General features: G+C 45.6%; 2 protein-coding genes across 3 annotated transcripts in view; one reads left to right on the top strand and one right to left on the bottom strand.

Moving 5' to 3' along the window:
- Positions 1-5: 5 nt before the first annotated feature.
- On the bottom strand, positions 6-4917 carry SBDS (SBDS ribosome maturation factor). The gene is made up of 5 exons (XM_042830145.1): positions 4748-4917; positions 4034-4163; positions 3286-3486; positions 2884-3048; positions 6-2306 (listed from the first exon to the last, which is right to left on the bottom strand). Exons 1-5 carry the CDS (start codon positions 4873-4875, stop codon positions 2178-2180), a joined length of 753 nt encoding a protein of 250 aa, XP_042686079.1. The 5' UTR covers positions 4876-4917; the 3' UTR covers positions 6-2177.
- Positions 4918-4997: 80 nt separating this feature from the next.
- The window catches only part of LOC122166295 (S-adenosyl-L-methionine-dependent tRNA 4-demethylwyosine synthase TYW1-like), a 76521-nt gene continuing 66642 nt past the window's right edge, over positions 4998-14876 (top strand). For both annotated transcript variants that reach the window (XM_042829961.1, XM_042829962.1), the window contains exons 1-7: positions 4998-5069; positions 6492-6640; positions 7368-7508; positions 8011-8112; positions 8821-9015; positions 9898-10179; positions 10930-11052. In XM_042829961.1, the coding sequence (XP_042685895.1) occupies positions 5060-5069; positions 6492-6640; positions 7368-7508; positions 8011-8112; positions 8821-9015; positions 9898-10179; positions 10930-11052 (1002 nt within the window). In that variant the 5' untranslated portion in view covers positions 4998-5059. The remainder of the gene's footprint in view (positions 5070-6491; positions 6641-7367; positions 7509-8010; positions 8113-8820; positions 9016-9897; positions 10180-10929; positions 11053-14876) is intronic.

Below are 14876 nucleotides of genomic sequence, written 5' to 3'. Positions count from 1 at the left end.
ACAGCTGCCAATACTGGTATTTATTTTGATGCTTACCATCCATTCTTGCTGAAATACAAACATGACAAGAAATGCGAGCATGTTTATAAATAAAATCAAGCTCCCTCTACCAGAGAAAATCCTCAGCATTTGATTTGTAGGAAAAGACTATCTGGAAACTGACTTCCTAGCACCAAGCTCATAAATCAGCTTAGATTACGTTTCTGTAACTCGAGTTCCTTAACCTGCAGCCATCCTCCTGCACTCTAAGAGCATAAAACCCAAAGAAATTACACAACTGTGAAATCAAATCAACCAACACGACGCTGCATGAGGTTCTTGCTCAGCATCTCTTATGCAGATTTATGGATTACATCTTAATTCCAAGTGCCAGGGACAGGTTACATAGCAGCATTACCATCCTTTTCATAAAGAATGCACAAGAAGACAGGCAGTTAAGGGCTTGCACACATGGGGAAAGTTGCCTGCCTATCCACACAGGTCCAGATCTCCACGTTTAAACTCTGTCCACCTCACAAGTACATCAATTACACCTCTAAACTTTCCTAGGCAGCATTTAAGCAGGACAGCAAGCTGTCCTGGGGGCAACAGAAAGCATTTTAAAACTGATCAAATGGTTCAAGAATCTCCATCTCACTACCCTTCAGCAAAACACAGGCTCCACAGTGGCAAGTCATCCCAAAACTGCTGAGGAAATTAAATCCAACCTTGCACAAGCTCACGTTCACAGGCTGCAATTTCCAAAATGAAGCCCCTCACTGAGGATCTAGGCTCCTTCTCATCTGACATTTCAAATCTTTCTCTGGTTGACTTCAACTCTCCCCACATCAACTCACAGCATCTGTCAGTGGTACAAAGGAAAAGGTCACGTGAAGAGTACAAACCACAGCTCCGTTTAATTGTCATAGAAAAGGTAAATTACCAGCAAGGAATGAACAGAGCACAGATTCATTTGAAGCAGAGATCCAGTGGTCGGCCAGCTCGCAAATCCCAACTCCTGTGTATTATCAGCATGAAAACAGGCTCATGAATACCAAAGGCTCCCCTGAAACTCCTGCAGGCTCAGCCTTCAGACACACAGGGCTGTGTACCAGGTATTTTCTTATTGTATTTTTAGTATCTTTCCAGCTTCTGTCCTCTTTTCCCCCTCTTGTTTGAGATTCCCAACTTAAACTTGAAAGCACTCGTTTGGCACAGCTGAAAGAAGCCTTCACAAAGCCACTCAGAGTGCTGGGCCTCGGGAGCCGGCTGGAAATGCTGTGCTAGAAAGAAGCATAGAAAGCCACAGGATAAAGGACAGCTACCACGAGGGAAGGAGGGCCCAACAAAAGCCTGTCTGGCACAACAGCCAGAGGCCAATGCCTGGGAGAGATCCGCTTCATTTCATCCCATGAATGACAACAGCTCAGAAATGCAGCCTATGCCTTCAGCCTCCAAACGCAGCGCTGCAGCCAGGGGCAGCTCCTATGCTACAACAAAAATAGTCCTTTCTTTCCGTATCTGTAATACATAAATAGATGATAATTATTATTTCTTTTTTTCCTCACCAATGTAGCTAAATATATTTTATGAATAAATTATTTGGAGAACATTTTTTCTAAGTTAGCAAGTACTGTTATACCCAGTGATAGGAAACACACAAGAACGGTCCTTTAAATTACTGTAATTATTAGGCAGCCAATTATGGATGTCTACATCAGTTTTCATGCTGCCAAGAGATCAGCAGACACGACCCACGCTTTGCACTTGCCTGAAAGTGAAAATGTGTCTCTCTTTCCCTTTCCCCACATCCAAACCCCCCTGTGCAGCCTTCCACTCAGCACCGACAGCTCAAAGCAAACGTGTTTGGCACCCTATCAGTCAAACACCTCCATCAGCAACCCTTAACATTCACCAAAGCTAAACTCCCCATCGAGTCTTAATTCTCATTAGTGCAACTCTGACACCAAAGGTTCCTACAGGCAAATCACCTGTAAACCAAGTGGAAAACGATTAAAAAAATAAAAAACACCAAACCACCGCATGGAAAAATCCCAAAGGGTTCGTGTGTGTCAGAAGGTATTTGGCAGCGAGGGGTTGGAGAAACTAAACAAGAAGGCTCAACAGAAAGGAGTGGCTAATGCCAGTTGTTTGCAGTGCTCCAGAAGGGCTTTTTTGTTATTCAGGGCTTTTTTTTGTTATTCAAGCTTTTCATCTCCTTCCTCCACATCTTTCAGACTGAGCACTTCCAGCGTTCCCTTCCCTTTGGTCTCAGACCGGATCAGCTCGTCAATCTCTCTGAAGCAGCCCGGGTCAATAAGGCACACCTGAAATACACCACAGACCATCAGTCAAGCAATAGTATTTGATTCTCATCAATTTCTCAAGGCCTTTTTAAATTTTCCTTTAAAAACTGTTATTGTTCAGTTACTAAGAAGGACTTGGTTACTTTGAAGAGTTGATAAGCAATCTGTATCAAGTCATCTTTACAAAAGCTTTTGGTTCCAGCACAGTCAGGATTCTGGACACTTGGACAGTTAGGTTTCTAAATTCTTAACTGTTTTTTACCAATACCAAATTTGCTGTACCACAAACTGCTTTTAAAAAGCTAACTATTGCCAAAATACAGGCCAGAACCACCAAATAATTAACAGGAAAATTCCATATATGCAGAGAAACTCATCAACGTGACAGGACAATGACTGCTAAGGGAAACTACACTGTGCTTCCCCTCAACCTGAACCAGCCACCTCTGTGCCACAAAACGACTTCCAATCTCTGTGTACAGAGAACTACCAGAGATCTCTGGTAGCCTTGCAGTTTATCTGAACAACTTCCCCACATTAACTCTACACTGCACAGGTGAAATCACATATGAAAGCCAAGATCTGCTTTATCACTTACAATTTCTAACTGATCATGAAAGTCTTCGTTCTCAATAACTTTAATCAGTGGCTTGAGCTTCTCTTTCAGTTTTTTCCCCTCCTTTACCGGAAGAATAAATCGTAACCTCATGTGAGCACGTTCAATTTGCATGGTCTCCTTTAACTGTCTGATCACTTCCAGTGCCTGCAGAGACATTCAGAAAAGGATAAAGAGCATTTAAAACGCCACAGAGATCAAAACTTGTCATTTACATCATCATCAGAAGTTGCTCCTACTCATCATTCAGCTTCCAGCCAGTTGAGAAACCCCGGTGACAGCTTTGAACCACAGGGCTTTTTTATTCCTGCGAGAACATCCATAGCAAAACTTCACTTGAAGGCAACACCTCTGAGTGCAAGCTGATTTTTAGGGAATACCAACCTGCTGCTTTGTGCTCTTGTTTGGTTTGACAGAGTAGTGAATATCCTTCATGGCTCTTTCTATAAGGATTACAGTGTATGGCCTCTTTGTCTCAGGGTTCACACATTTGTCAGCCACAATAGTTGCAATGTCCCTAAACATCTGCTCCAGCTGTGTTTGTCGTTCTTTGTCTGATACCTGCAACTCCCCTTTTGACAGAATCTGTAGAGTTAATTAAAAATAAAGAGGTTAATAAATGCCAAACATTTGAGTGAAAAGCCTAACGTGATAAATTTAACAACTGCTGGAAAGTTTTGGTTAGACACCAAGTGCAGAAAAAGAATAAGTGTATCAACCATGACACACAGTGGTGGAAAGATGTCAGGGGAAAAACCCACAGCAGCAGCACTATCTGGCTGCTACGAGCTCTCCCTGAAGCCTCATCTTCTCCAGGCTGAACAAGCCCAACTCCCTCAGCCTGTCTGCATAGGAGCGATGCCCCAGCCCTCTGAGCATCCTTGCAGCTCATCTGTGTCTGCAGAGAACAGTGCATGAAAGCAGTACAGAATAATCAGAACTCTCACCTAAGAGACGTATAAATTTAACACTACACCAAAGAGCTCCACCTTTCAACAGATAAATCATTCTTCTGCATACATCAACACTTCATTCTACGAAAGCCTTCCAGTAACACACCAACCCACCAGGTCTGCACGCCACGTATATCTCCAAGCTTTTATAAACATATTGCAAAGTGCACAGAACCTACCACTTTACAGATTTCTGTTTGGTCATCTGTTCCAAACGCCCGGACCAGATCTTCCTTCTTTGCCACCTGGCCTTTAGAAACATTGACAAACACTGTGTGGGTCTGCAGGACCTCGTCAATATCCTTCTCCCTAGTGAAGGAAAGCAGCATTAGAAAGGGCTGTGGGATGACAACGAGCTCGGGGTGGGGAGGAATGAGTCCCATTGCTAAGGGCTAAGACAGTGGCCCTGGGGCACTGCTGCCAAGGCTGCAGGGAGCAGCTGGGTGGAGGCAGCCGGCTGAGGCAATCCCTGGGCTTCTTCAGACCCACAGCTGTGTCCCCCAGGCACCTTCCCTCTGCAAACTGAGAGCCTTTTCCCCTCGCATCTGAGTCCCACCGGGGACCCCTCCCCTTCACACTGCCCCACGGAGGCCTCCCTCCCTCACAGCCGATCCCACGGGAGCCGCCCCCTCCCTAAAACTTGAACCCACCACGGACTTCCAACCTCCCAGTCTTCACCGGGGGCTTTCCCTTCCTCTCAACGCATGCCTCTCACTGGCGGCTTCCCCTTTCAAACCGGGATTCCCCCCACAAAGCCGGCCCTCCCCCTCCAAACAGGGCCCCACGGAAGCCTTCCCCTCCACACCGGTCCCACCGCAGGCTCCCTCTCTCGCAGCAAGGCCCCACGCGAAGCCTCCTCCCCCCCCTCACAGCCGGGCTTTCAAGGCACTCACGCTCCGCTGCGCCAGCCCATGACTTTGTTACGGTAACAGGCGATCTCGAAGCGCTTTCCGGCGCGCCGTGCCCTCACCACGGCCACATTGGTGAGGCGAATCTGGTTGGTGGGGGTGAAGATGGACATGGCGGCAGCTCGGCCGGGCTGCACCCCCGCGTCACTCGCGGCGTTTGGGGGGTGGGACTTCCGGTCAGTGCATCTTTTCATTGGTCGCTCTGTCCGCGGCCCCCCCCCCAACCGCGCACAGGAAAAAGCCGTCCGATGGGAAACGGGAGAGCGCGGCGGGGCCGGAAGGGAATGGAGGTGGCACATGGCGGGCGGTGGGTGCGCGGGGCTGGAGGGTGGGGTAATTAACTAATTGTGTGGGTGCAGTGGGGTAATGAGTTATGGGCTGGGCTCCTTTAGAGGGGTGTGCTTGGGGTAATTGGCGGAAGGTGATTAGTGTGTGTGTAGGGGGCCCTGAGAGGGGGGTGGGAGGGCAGAGGGTCCAACCCCCAGTGGGGTAATTAGGGGTGGGTGGAGGGACTGACCTTGGAGGGAGGTGGGGGCGTAGATAGGGACATCGGTGTAGGCATAGGGTATCCTTAAGGGGTTTATGGGTGCGTTGGGTTATGGGAATGGCAGGGTTGCAAGCGGGGCAGTTATTGCCATATAACTTTAGTGGGGAAATGTGGGGCTGAGGCGCGGTGCTTAGGAGCAGGAGGTGCCCCGGCTGGGATCCTCATCCAGAGTTGTGAGGGTGAAGCGATGGTGAAGTTTCCAGTTGTTGTGAAATACTCAATCTCTGAGCCTGTAAACAAAAAACAGAAACCAGAATCGTGGGAGGGCTGCAGACATCAGCAGGATGCCACGATCTGTTTCTCGTGCAATAGGTGTTGCAAGTGAGCCTTATTCAGGCTCTTGATTTTTATTGCTATGCAGTAAGTAATTGCAGGGGTTGCACAAACAGCACTCCTGGCTGCAAGATCATGTAGTTGAAATTTAGTGTGAGAGAGCCATAGCCATGGGGTTGGCTGCTGGGAGGGGGGGTGTCTCCTTTTCTAGAGATATTCAGGATCCATCTGGACAGTTCTCTGTACAGCCTGCTGCAGGGAACAGATATGGGGTTGAACTAGGGGAGCTCCTCAGGTCTCATTTGACCCCTACAATTCTATGGTTCAAGTCAGTTCATAACAGTCTCAATAGCTATGAATTAAACCTCACCTGTGCTGCCTGGGAAAGCACTTGAGTTTGAATCTAGATTTCAGTCTGTTTTTGAAACTCTATCAAGCCTGTTAGAAGAAGCGTAGTGCCTTGCATGTGCAAGGTCTCTGCTCTGCAGCAGGCTCTCTCAGGATGATTCCCCTCCTTGGAATGTCACTTCCCATCTGCAGAGATCTACATTTGTTGGTTCTGTGTGAAATGAAGGCCAGGAAACTCCAGCTGATGTTTCACAGGGATGTTTTAGGCAGTAGTGCTGTACGGATGTTTTCTGCTTTTCTTTGGATCAGAACCTGTCCTAGATCAGAAAAAAAACCAGTATTTCCGTATGATAGCCTAAAATGTTTGCTTGGGTAGGTAGATGGAACTGCGTATGTGCTGCTGGGAAGGTGGAGGTTTTTGTTTCAATAGTGGTGGTGTCTTCAGCTGAGAGCTGTTTTCTGCAGAGCCTGAGAATAGCTGATGGCATGAGTTTGTGGGAGTAGTATGGTTTTCTTGTTCTAATTTCATCCTGCTTCTGCTACGTATGTGGTTTATTCCAGGTTTAGATGTCTCAATGGATACGTGGAATTTTCTCTACACTTGCCTGGTGTCCTTATGGCTGCACAGAATTTACATCTATTCTGTTATGGCTTTTGGGATCAGCCTTTGGATTGCCATTCAGTTCTTCACTACCAAAGCCAAGAGGAAGGTAACTGAGTGCTTAAGTACATTCCTCTGAGAAGAACCCAAAATCTGTGTGTGGAAAGGAGTAGTAGTTACAAGTGAAGGTGACTGCTTGTGCAGCGTGATATGGTGGGTTCACCTTGGTTCTTGCAAATCCCAGTTGTAGCTTATTTGAAGTTACAACCCCCTGTGTGGATTGTATTGAGTGTGGATAACTACAACACCTTTGTTCCTCTCATGGCAGAGCAGATCTCAGCTGAGAGCTTCTCACTTTGCTGCAGAGAAGTGCCAGCCTGAGTAGCTCAGTCACAAAGCAAGTTGCTCTGTGTGTGCCCAGTGCATCAGGTTAGTCTTTCCAGTGACCTTAGTGGAAAGACTGAACTGGTTTTAGGATGGGAGTGTTGTTAGCTCATTCAGAATGTTAAAGCCTCCTTATATGTTGGAGTGAAGCTCTGTTGCATGAGGCGGGAGGAATTACTTCTTGGGTTCTGACAGATCCCACTGTTGCTCTGGGGTGTGAGATGAGTTTGCAGAGTGGCCTAGTTCAATTAAGTAGTCAGTTAGGCTTTTTTTTTTCCTGTGAGAGTATAAAGCTAGAATAATTATTGCATTTGCTTAATGCTGAGAAGCTGGATGCTGGCTTTGTATTTTAAATGCTTTTGGGCAAGTAGGCTGAATGACACTTTGAAAAGGGATTGAATGAGACACAATGTTCTTTTGTTTTTTTTTTTTTTTTTTTTTTTTTTCCATAGGATGAAAATTCCAATGAGAATCCAGTGTCTTCTGAGGTAGCAGAAGGCAAACTAGTCAATGGATATGCTGCTCTGCAGCCAAAGGAGGTCTATGTTGCTGGAGTGAAGATTTTCTATGGGTCTCAGACTGGCACAGCAAAGGTATAAGTTACTGCTTTTTCACCTCTGAAATTGAGATTCGAGTATGTTGTTTGCCTCGAAGACACTGAGTAAAAATCTGAAAGCTTATTGGAAAGCTCATTAGGAAGTAGTGCCTGATGTGAAAGCTGACTCAAAACTACAAAACAGGAAGACAACTGTTCTCATTGTAAGTGGGGCATGTAGTAGAGAGGTTAATTGTTGAGCTTAGGACTTGCTCTTAGAATATACTCTTAATTTGATAGCAGATATTTCCTGTAGACAGAAGTGCTGTTCTGGGTACTTAGTCAAAAATGCTAATTTGCATGTATGTAAAATTATTAGCTATTAGCCTTTATGTAAATTCTCAGTGTGTTTCAGTTTTTAAATATAAGTATTAGAGGTGCAATGTCCAATTTTGAAGTGTCTGTACTGTGGTAAGTCTTATGATTGGGCACACAGAGTTTCCTTGACACTCGCTGTAGCTGGGTTTGTCGTTGATAACTTTCTGCCTTTAACTTTTTAGAGATTTGCAAAGGGTTTGGCTGAAGCTGTTACTTGCCTTAATTTGCCTGTGGAAGTCATTAACATGGGAGAATATGATCCTGATGATTGCCTAGCAGAGGAGGTAGGTACTTAGTACGAGCTTTTCTGGAGATTGAGGCTCTTTTCCTCTTGCTGTTTCTCTTGTCCTGGAAGTCTCCAGAGCTGTGTGTGTGACTGCTTTCTGTTTGATGTAGGAAAGCACAGCTCATCAGTCCTCACCACTGATCTTGAAAGTTACTGTAAAGCATCACGTAGAATATGCTGATACTGACCCTGGCTTTGTGTGAGCTGGTTCTGCAGCTCTGGCAGGGCTACACCTGAAAGATTGAACACCAGAATGAATGGACTGTGAGACCTCCATAGCCTTCAAAGCCTGAAGTGAGAGAATTCCATGGAGGCACGCTTATACTGAGTAATCCTTGATAGATTTTTCATCTGTAAATATTGATCGTTGCCTCTTGAATCTGTGGGAGATGTTATCACTGCAAGAGTTTGTTCAAGAAGCTGTTGGTTGGGTAGGGAAGGTGGATGTCAAGTTTTGCTGTCGTGTTTTTTTGCGTCCCTAAGGAACACAGCTTGATATTTCTTGGCTGATTTGGGGAGGTTTTGCACAGAGGATAGGCTCTCACCACTGAGGTCACTACCTGCAGCTTTTCCAGTCCAACTACAATTAACAAAAAAACCCACCCTGACTCCTTCAATTCTGTGTATTATTAGTGCTTGTCCTGACGTAAAGTGCTTTGAGAACTGCAGTTATCTTTCCTGTCCTGTTCTCTTTATTATACAACAGACAACCAGCAGGAACATCTGTGTGTTCCTGGTAGCTACGTACACAGATGGGCAGCCGACTGAGAGTGCAGCCTGGTTCTGCAAGTGGTTGGAAGAGGCTGCAAATGACTTCCGCTTTGGCAAAACGTATCTGAAGGGCCTGAGATATGCTGTGTTTGGCTTGGGAAACTCAGTTTATGTTGATCATTACAACACGGTGAGTGTATTCCCATTCTCTTTCTTTTCTGCTCCTCTGAATGGCTAAATCTTCCTGACTGCAGTAACACTCAGTGGCACTAGTGGGTGGTTAGGGTTGGTGTTCTGAGAATACACTGGTGTGTGAGCTGGTAAGGATTTGAAAGTGTGAGAAGTCAGCTTCTATTTCAGCCTTTGTGTGGACTTGGTAGCAATTGGGTTTAGGCCACAGGCAGTGCAGCTTTGAAACAGGTGTGCTGCTATCTGAAATAGGAAGGACTCCAGTATTCATGGTGTGAATCTGAGTGGTTTTAGTGATGACTAATGAGAATACACTCAATAAATCCTTATTCACTTAGTTTCCCAGCTTTGAAAGCTTTCTATCATGCAGTTCTAGAAGCCCTTTGTGAAGATGCAGTACTGGAAGCCCTCTTGCTTTGCAGTTTAGAGCATGTTTCTCGACTTTCCATGTGTTTTCCTGGAGTCTGTGGATCTTAATTTTATTTCCTGAAGTAAAATATGATGGTATCTAAGCCTGATACTTAGTTTTTGGTTGTTTTTTTTTCTAACTTGGAGCAAAATAGCATGGCTTGCCACTGCATCGTTATCTTTGTATAGCTGCAGGCCATGAGGAATGTCAGTAAGCCCCTCATAAGCTAGTTCCCAGACCTCACTTGTCACGTAACCATGATAGCAGAGATTTACAGATTAAAGCCTGAGGGTGTGGTGATGTTCAGACTGACTTGTGTCCACAGTCTGAGTCAGCAGGTGATGGGGAGTCCAGAAACCCCCGCCTTGCAGTCCTGCAGCCCCTGTAGCTCACCAGTTCTGTTGTCTTTGCTTTCTTAATTGCATGTTTTCACTTGGTCTTCATTCAATTTCTCCAATTTCTGTCCCATCCCAGGTTGGAAGAAATATTGACAGGTGGCTGTGGATGCTCAGTGCCAGGCGTATCATGACTCGTGCCGAGGGGGACTGCAATGTGGTCCAGAGTAAGCATGGCAGCATTGAAGCTGACTTTGAAGCCTGGAAATCCAAGTTCCTCAGTTGTCTCCAGGCCCTCTGCAGAGGGGAAAAGAAGCCCTGCAGTGGGAAGTGCAAGAAAGGGAAGTGCAAATCCCAAGGGAAGCAGAATAAGGAGAGTTCAAGTCATGAACGTGAAGCGCCAGAGGTTGAGAACACTGAGGTAGAGCCAAAATCTATGAGTTCTTATTTCTGGTGTGCTTATTGAAATGCTATTTGACCTTTTCCTCCTCCTGTTCCACAGGCCAGAGGGGTGCTGTGAGGGGCTTAGGCTTGATGCATCTTTAGTATGGAGTAGAAGGGAGAGAGGGGTATGAGATGGGGGATAGCAGGCAAAGTAATCCAGGAAGAGGAGCCAATGACTAGTGTGGACTAGACTGAGTGGCTTCCATATGAGGGGGGAGCTTTTTGCCTGAGTGAGAGGAGGTGTGTTGTGACAGATGCTTCAAGGGAGTCAGTCTTTGCTTTGTCTTATGACCAGAATGAAGCCTTTGAGCAGTTAACCTGCTCCCACTTCAACCTGGTGAAGCTCAGGCGCTTTGTTTACATCCCAGGGGCCTCCCAAATAGAGCTGCCTGTAATCTGTTCCTATTTGTTCAGGCAGGGGTACCCAGAGAAGCAGGAGTTCAGGCATTGGGATCGTTGTAGCATCCAGCAGGAATCAGATCCTTCTGTATCACTTATGTGATCAGATAGGGATACAGCATCATGGATTTGGAGTTTCATGTGGTCTCTGTACTACTGAATCATTAGAAATAAGGGCATCTCATCTTATAGAAGTTATTGCCAGCCTATGGTGTATTTCTCAGTAGTCTTCATTGAGGGTTACTTGGTTTCACTGGTTAGTATGAGTGAATTTTTTCTGTTGTCACAGCAGATATGTTCCTATTCTTTTCTCTGGTCACTTATGCAGGCTGAAGAGTTGTTCGAAACCACCAGTGAGGAGGAAGCTGATGCTGAGGAAGCTGGAGGCACGGATTCTGTTGTAGATGTTGAAGATCTTGGCAAAATCATGAGTCACATGAAGAAAGCCAAGGTACTGATACTACAGCAATTACAGAGCTGCCAGGTCTTTGTTATTGATTAAAATATTGCCTGCTGGATTCAAACCTGCAGAGTCTAGTTAAACACAAACTGTTTACAAACCTGTCCCAGAAAAGAACCTACTTGGAGATATGTTGCATTTGGTTGTTTGCTAACTGGCTTTACCTTGTTCACTGAGCAAATGCTGCAGCATAACCCATTGCTCTGAGCCTGAATATCACACATCTGAATGTACAACTCTGCCACTGTTATCTGTGTCTAAATGCAAATCCTGTTATTATACTTGGCTGAAAAGCAGGTGTGTGCAGTGCTGATATGTCATGGCGAGGGAGTGGAGTGCCAGCAGTACAGGTGGGGTGGTAACAGGCTGCTGCAGCATCTTCTGTGTCTTGCTTGCTACTGTCCTAAAGTCAGGTGCTGCATTTCATCTCAACAAACCTGTAATTTACCTTTCTTACCTTGCACAACTCATTGCTTTGCTGAAACCTAGCAAGCCTGAGCCAAGGTTACACAGCTGGACTCTATCAAGGCAAACCTTGTGTCACAGCAAGCTGAAGGCCTGGGAGGGAAGGCAGCTACAAGGAGAGTACAGAGATCTCTGATCCTTACTCTGTGGAGTGGGAGGGAGGTAACCCACTGCTTGTCTTCAAGTCAGATGTAAGGAGTAGCCCTGCTAGCTTAGGGGTTAGTCACCCTGCTGGGTGAGAGCTTCCATCCCTGAACTGTAGAATATCATCTTACCTGCTGTGGTCTGCAAGGGGAAAAAAGTATGTTTTTCTCTTGTTGATGGGGAAAGGGTCAACGTCGTTCACAGTAACTGTGCTGTGAGGTGGTGCTTCTCCTGTATGTGCTCACCACTAGAGGTCAGTGACAAAAAGGGAACTGTATTTTCTTAGCAGCAGGCATGAGAGATTATTTGAGACGAGCAGTTCTGTGGAAAAATTAGGCCTTGAGTTCTCCCTGTCTGATAGAAATACAGCAACACCACGGCTGTGACTGCAATGATAAAATGCTTAAAGCTTCTCACACTCACTGATGTAGTGAAATCTGTGTTGTATGGTTTTGTAAGTAGGTGAAGATTTCATTGAAGTCCGCAACTCTGGTTGGTGTGATTCGAACAGCAGGCTTAGCTTTCTCGGTGCCTTGGTTGGTGAGAGGGCTGTAAGACGGCAGGGTGTTTGCAGCAGCAGTGCCAATGTGTAGATCAGGTTCCTGTGCCTCAGACCCAAGTGCTGTCACTGATCTGAGATGGCTTCTGTCTGAGCACAGGTGCTTATCTGGAGCTGCAAGCTGCAGTGTTCCCATCTGCTGTCTTATCACAGGAGATGTTCTGCCCTGACAGCTGAGCACTGCCCTCTTACTTCTGCAGGTTGTTAATTCTTAGAGTATAAATCTCTATGTGGGACCGTGGTGCGGATTGGAAATTGCACTTTTCTTCTGCATAGCAGTGTTCTGGATGCTTTGAATGTGAGTTGTTGTCAGGTGATGTGACGAAGGCCTCTGCAGATCAACTTTTCTTTGTCTCTGCATTGCACTATCCTAGGGCTTGTCCTAGGATTTGTTTTGAAACTCTAAATGGTGCAGTTCTTGTTAAGTGGCCCTGTTTTGCTTGGCTGACCTGCCTACCTGCAGTTTACCTTGCCATCTACACTTCTGGTTTCACGTTGCTGTAACTTGAGCAGGTAATGGAGAAACAGCCTTCAGTGATGACTTCAATGTAAGTCTTCAGCCCTCTTGGACAGGTGTGTTTTTTCCAGAATGACAGCAGAGTAGAGCTGTGTGAATATTTCATGAGGGAGCCTGACCTGATGGCTATCCATAGCATTAGCTGGGAGAAAGAACAATGTCTCAGTGGTGAATCTCCTGGGGAATGTATGCATTTGCCAACAGGCTCATGTGAACACTTGAATTACAAAAAAAAGATCCCACAGGTGCAGTTATTTACTCTAATGAAAATAAGTGCTGAAGACTTGGTAAGGAGGAGCAGGATGATCTGTGTCTGTGGAAGTAATTCATTGCGTTGGGGCAGTTTTGCTCCCAGGCTGGGAGGGACAGTTGTTCAAATGCAGTGCATTTTTGGCTTTCTTAAGTTACCTCACTGTAGTATCTATGAATTTGTGCAATGAGAGGTTCTTTTTTTTTCAGTTGGGTTGTGTTGTCCCTTTTGGTCACTGATTCTTTCTCAGGATGCTGAGTGGTGTGAAATCGTTCTGACATTCTTTACACTGATGTCATCTGTTGCTGCAGTGATCTTTGCTTCTGGAGGCAGGTACATACAGGTCTCTGTATCACCTGTGTAGAAGCCAGTGCGTTCAAGTGTGGGTGTTCCAGGATTGTATCACACTTCACATGCGGTGTGACTGGGGTTTGAAATATGCCTAGCAATTTCCAGTGTGTTTTTTTCCCTTTTGGATTCCAGTGTTGTGTATTAACTCCTCTGCACGCAGGAGATGTGTGAGGCAGAACCTCCTACTCTGATAGAGTTCATCTGTTGCAATGTTCTAGGATCCATCTTTTGGCCTTCGCAGGCGTGCTGCCATTTGTGAGGATCACTAGCAGGCAAGATGGATGAAAAGCTGTAGCTCATTGACCTGCTATTGTGGGATAGCAAAGTGGGGCTGTAGCAGCAAGTACAGCTAAAAGATATTTACTCCAATCTCTGCAGGTGATCTTAATTTAATGCTGTGTTCATTTCCTGTTACTTGACTTGATAGAAACCCAGGCAGAGCTGTTTTGCAGCTTGTTTTGTGTATGTGTTGATGGCTGTCGCATTCTTGCGTGTCACAGCTTTGTGTTTTACACGAGTTTTTTGGGTTTTTGCAGTTTGTTTGGATCAGCTGAGATCCAGGGGTTATGAGGTGAATGGCAGAACCCAGCTGCTGAGTATAGTGGTAGCTGTTGCACTGTATGCACCGGAGAAGAGATGGATTTTTGAGTTGGGAATGCAGACACGAGGATTAAGGTGCTACTTCTACACACTGTGCCAAAAAGCTGGCAGAAGGAGGTATTGAAAGGGAATCATTCAAATGTATAAAATGATGATTTAGTATGAAGGGGAATTTCACTCTTTGTCATATCATTTTCTATCACTTAATGACTATTTAATAGCTGGTGGAATGCAGCACATTTTTCTAAGTTTCTCAGTTTTTGAAGCTTGCAACCACGGGAAATTGTTGCAGATGATGCTTAGTGGGCTTCTGACCAGAGCACAAACCTGGTTCAGTTCAGAAGGCATTTACAGTTCCATAAAGGGAAGTGCTTGAGCATGACAGTCCAGAAGTGGACTCCAGCCGTGGCCCAAGGAGGGCTGGGAGGTCAATCCAAGCTCAGCAGCTGTGTTTCCCAGGGCCCTGATGACTGGTGACTGCACACACAGGTTGGTTAACTCCTGGATGTCTTCTGTATCTATTTATTCCAGCCTGTTTTTTTTCCTTTAGGTTGGAAGTCTTGACCTGTTCTACAGGTGCTTTTATGCGGCACCAGAAGGCAGTGGTTCTTGTTGTAACAAATGGACTTTTGTGTAGTTGTGGTACGCTTCTGCTGTCATCCAAAGTTGTTGATGCACCCTGAAATACACTTACCAGTGAAATGTGCAATCTAATGGGTATGTTTGTGGCCTGCAAGACTGCAATTAATCACAGGGACACCATTTCTTAATGTAGATTATCTCCCACAGCTGGGAGATGGTGATAAACTAGAAAGGCAGATCAATCTAGACTAGTTCCCAGGGAATGAAACGGCTTTATTAACCTTCATATTTATAAACTGCAGCATGAGGAGTAATAATAATAATAATCTAATTTTTTTGGATGGGCT

This window comes from Centrocercus urophasianus, unplaced genomic scaffold, assembly GCF_019232065.1.
Source record: "Centrocercus urophasianus isolate 14NV4802_14NV808 unplaced genomic scaffold, USGS_Curo_1.0 seq_33, whole genome shotgun sequence".
Taxonomy (NCBI): domain Eukaryota; kingdom Metazoa; phylum Chordata; class Aves; order Galliformes; family Phasianidae; genus Centrocercus; species Centrocercus urophasianus.
The sequence above is the reverse complement of the archived record's forward strand: the minus strand, read 5'-3'. Positions and strand labels throughout refer to the sequence as shown.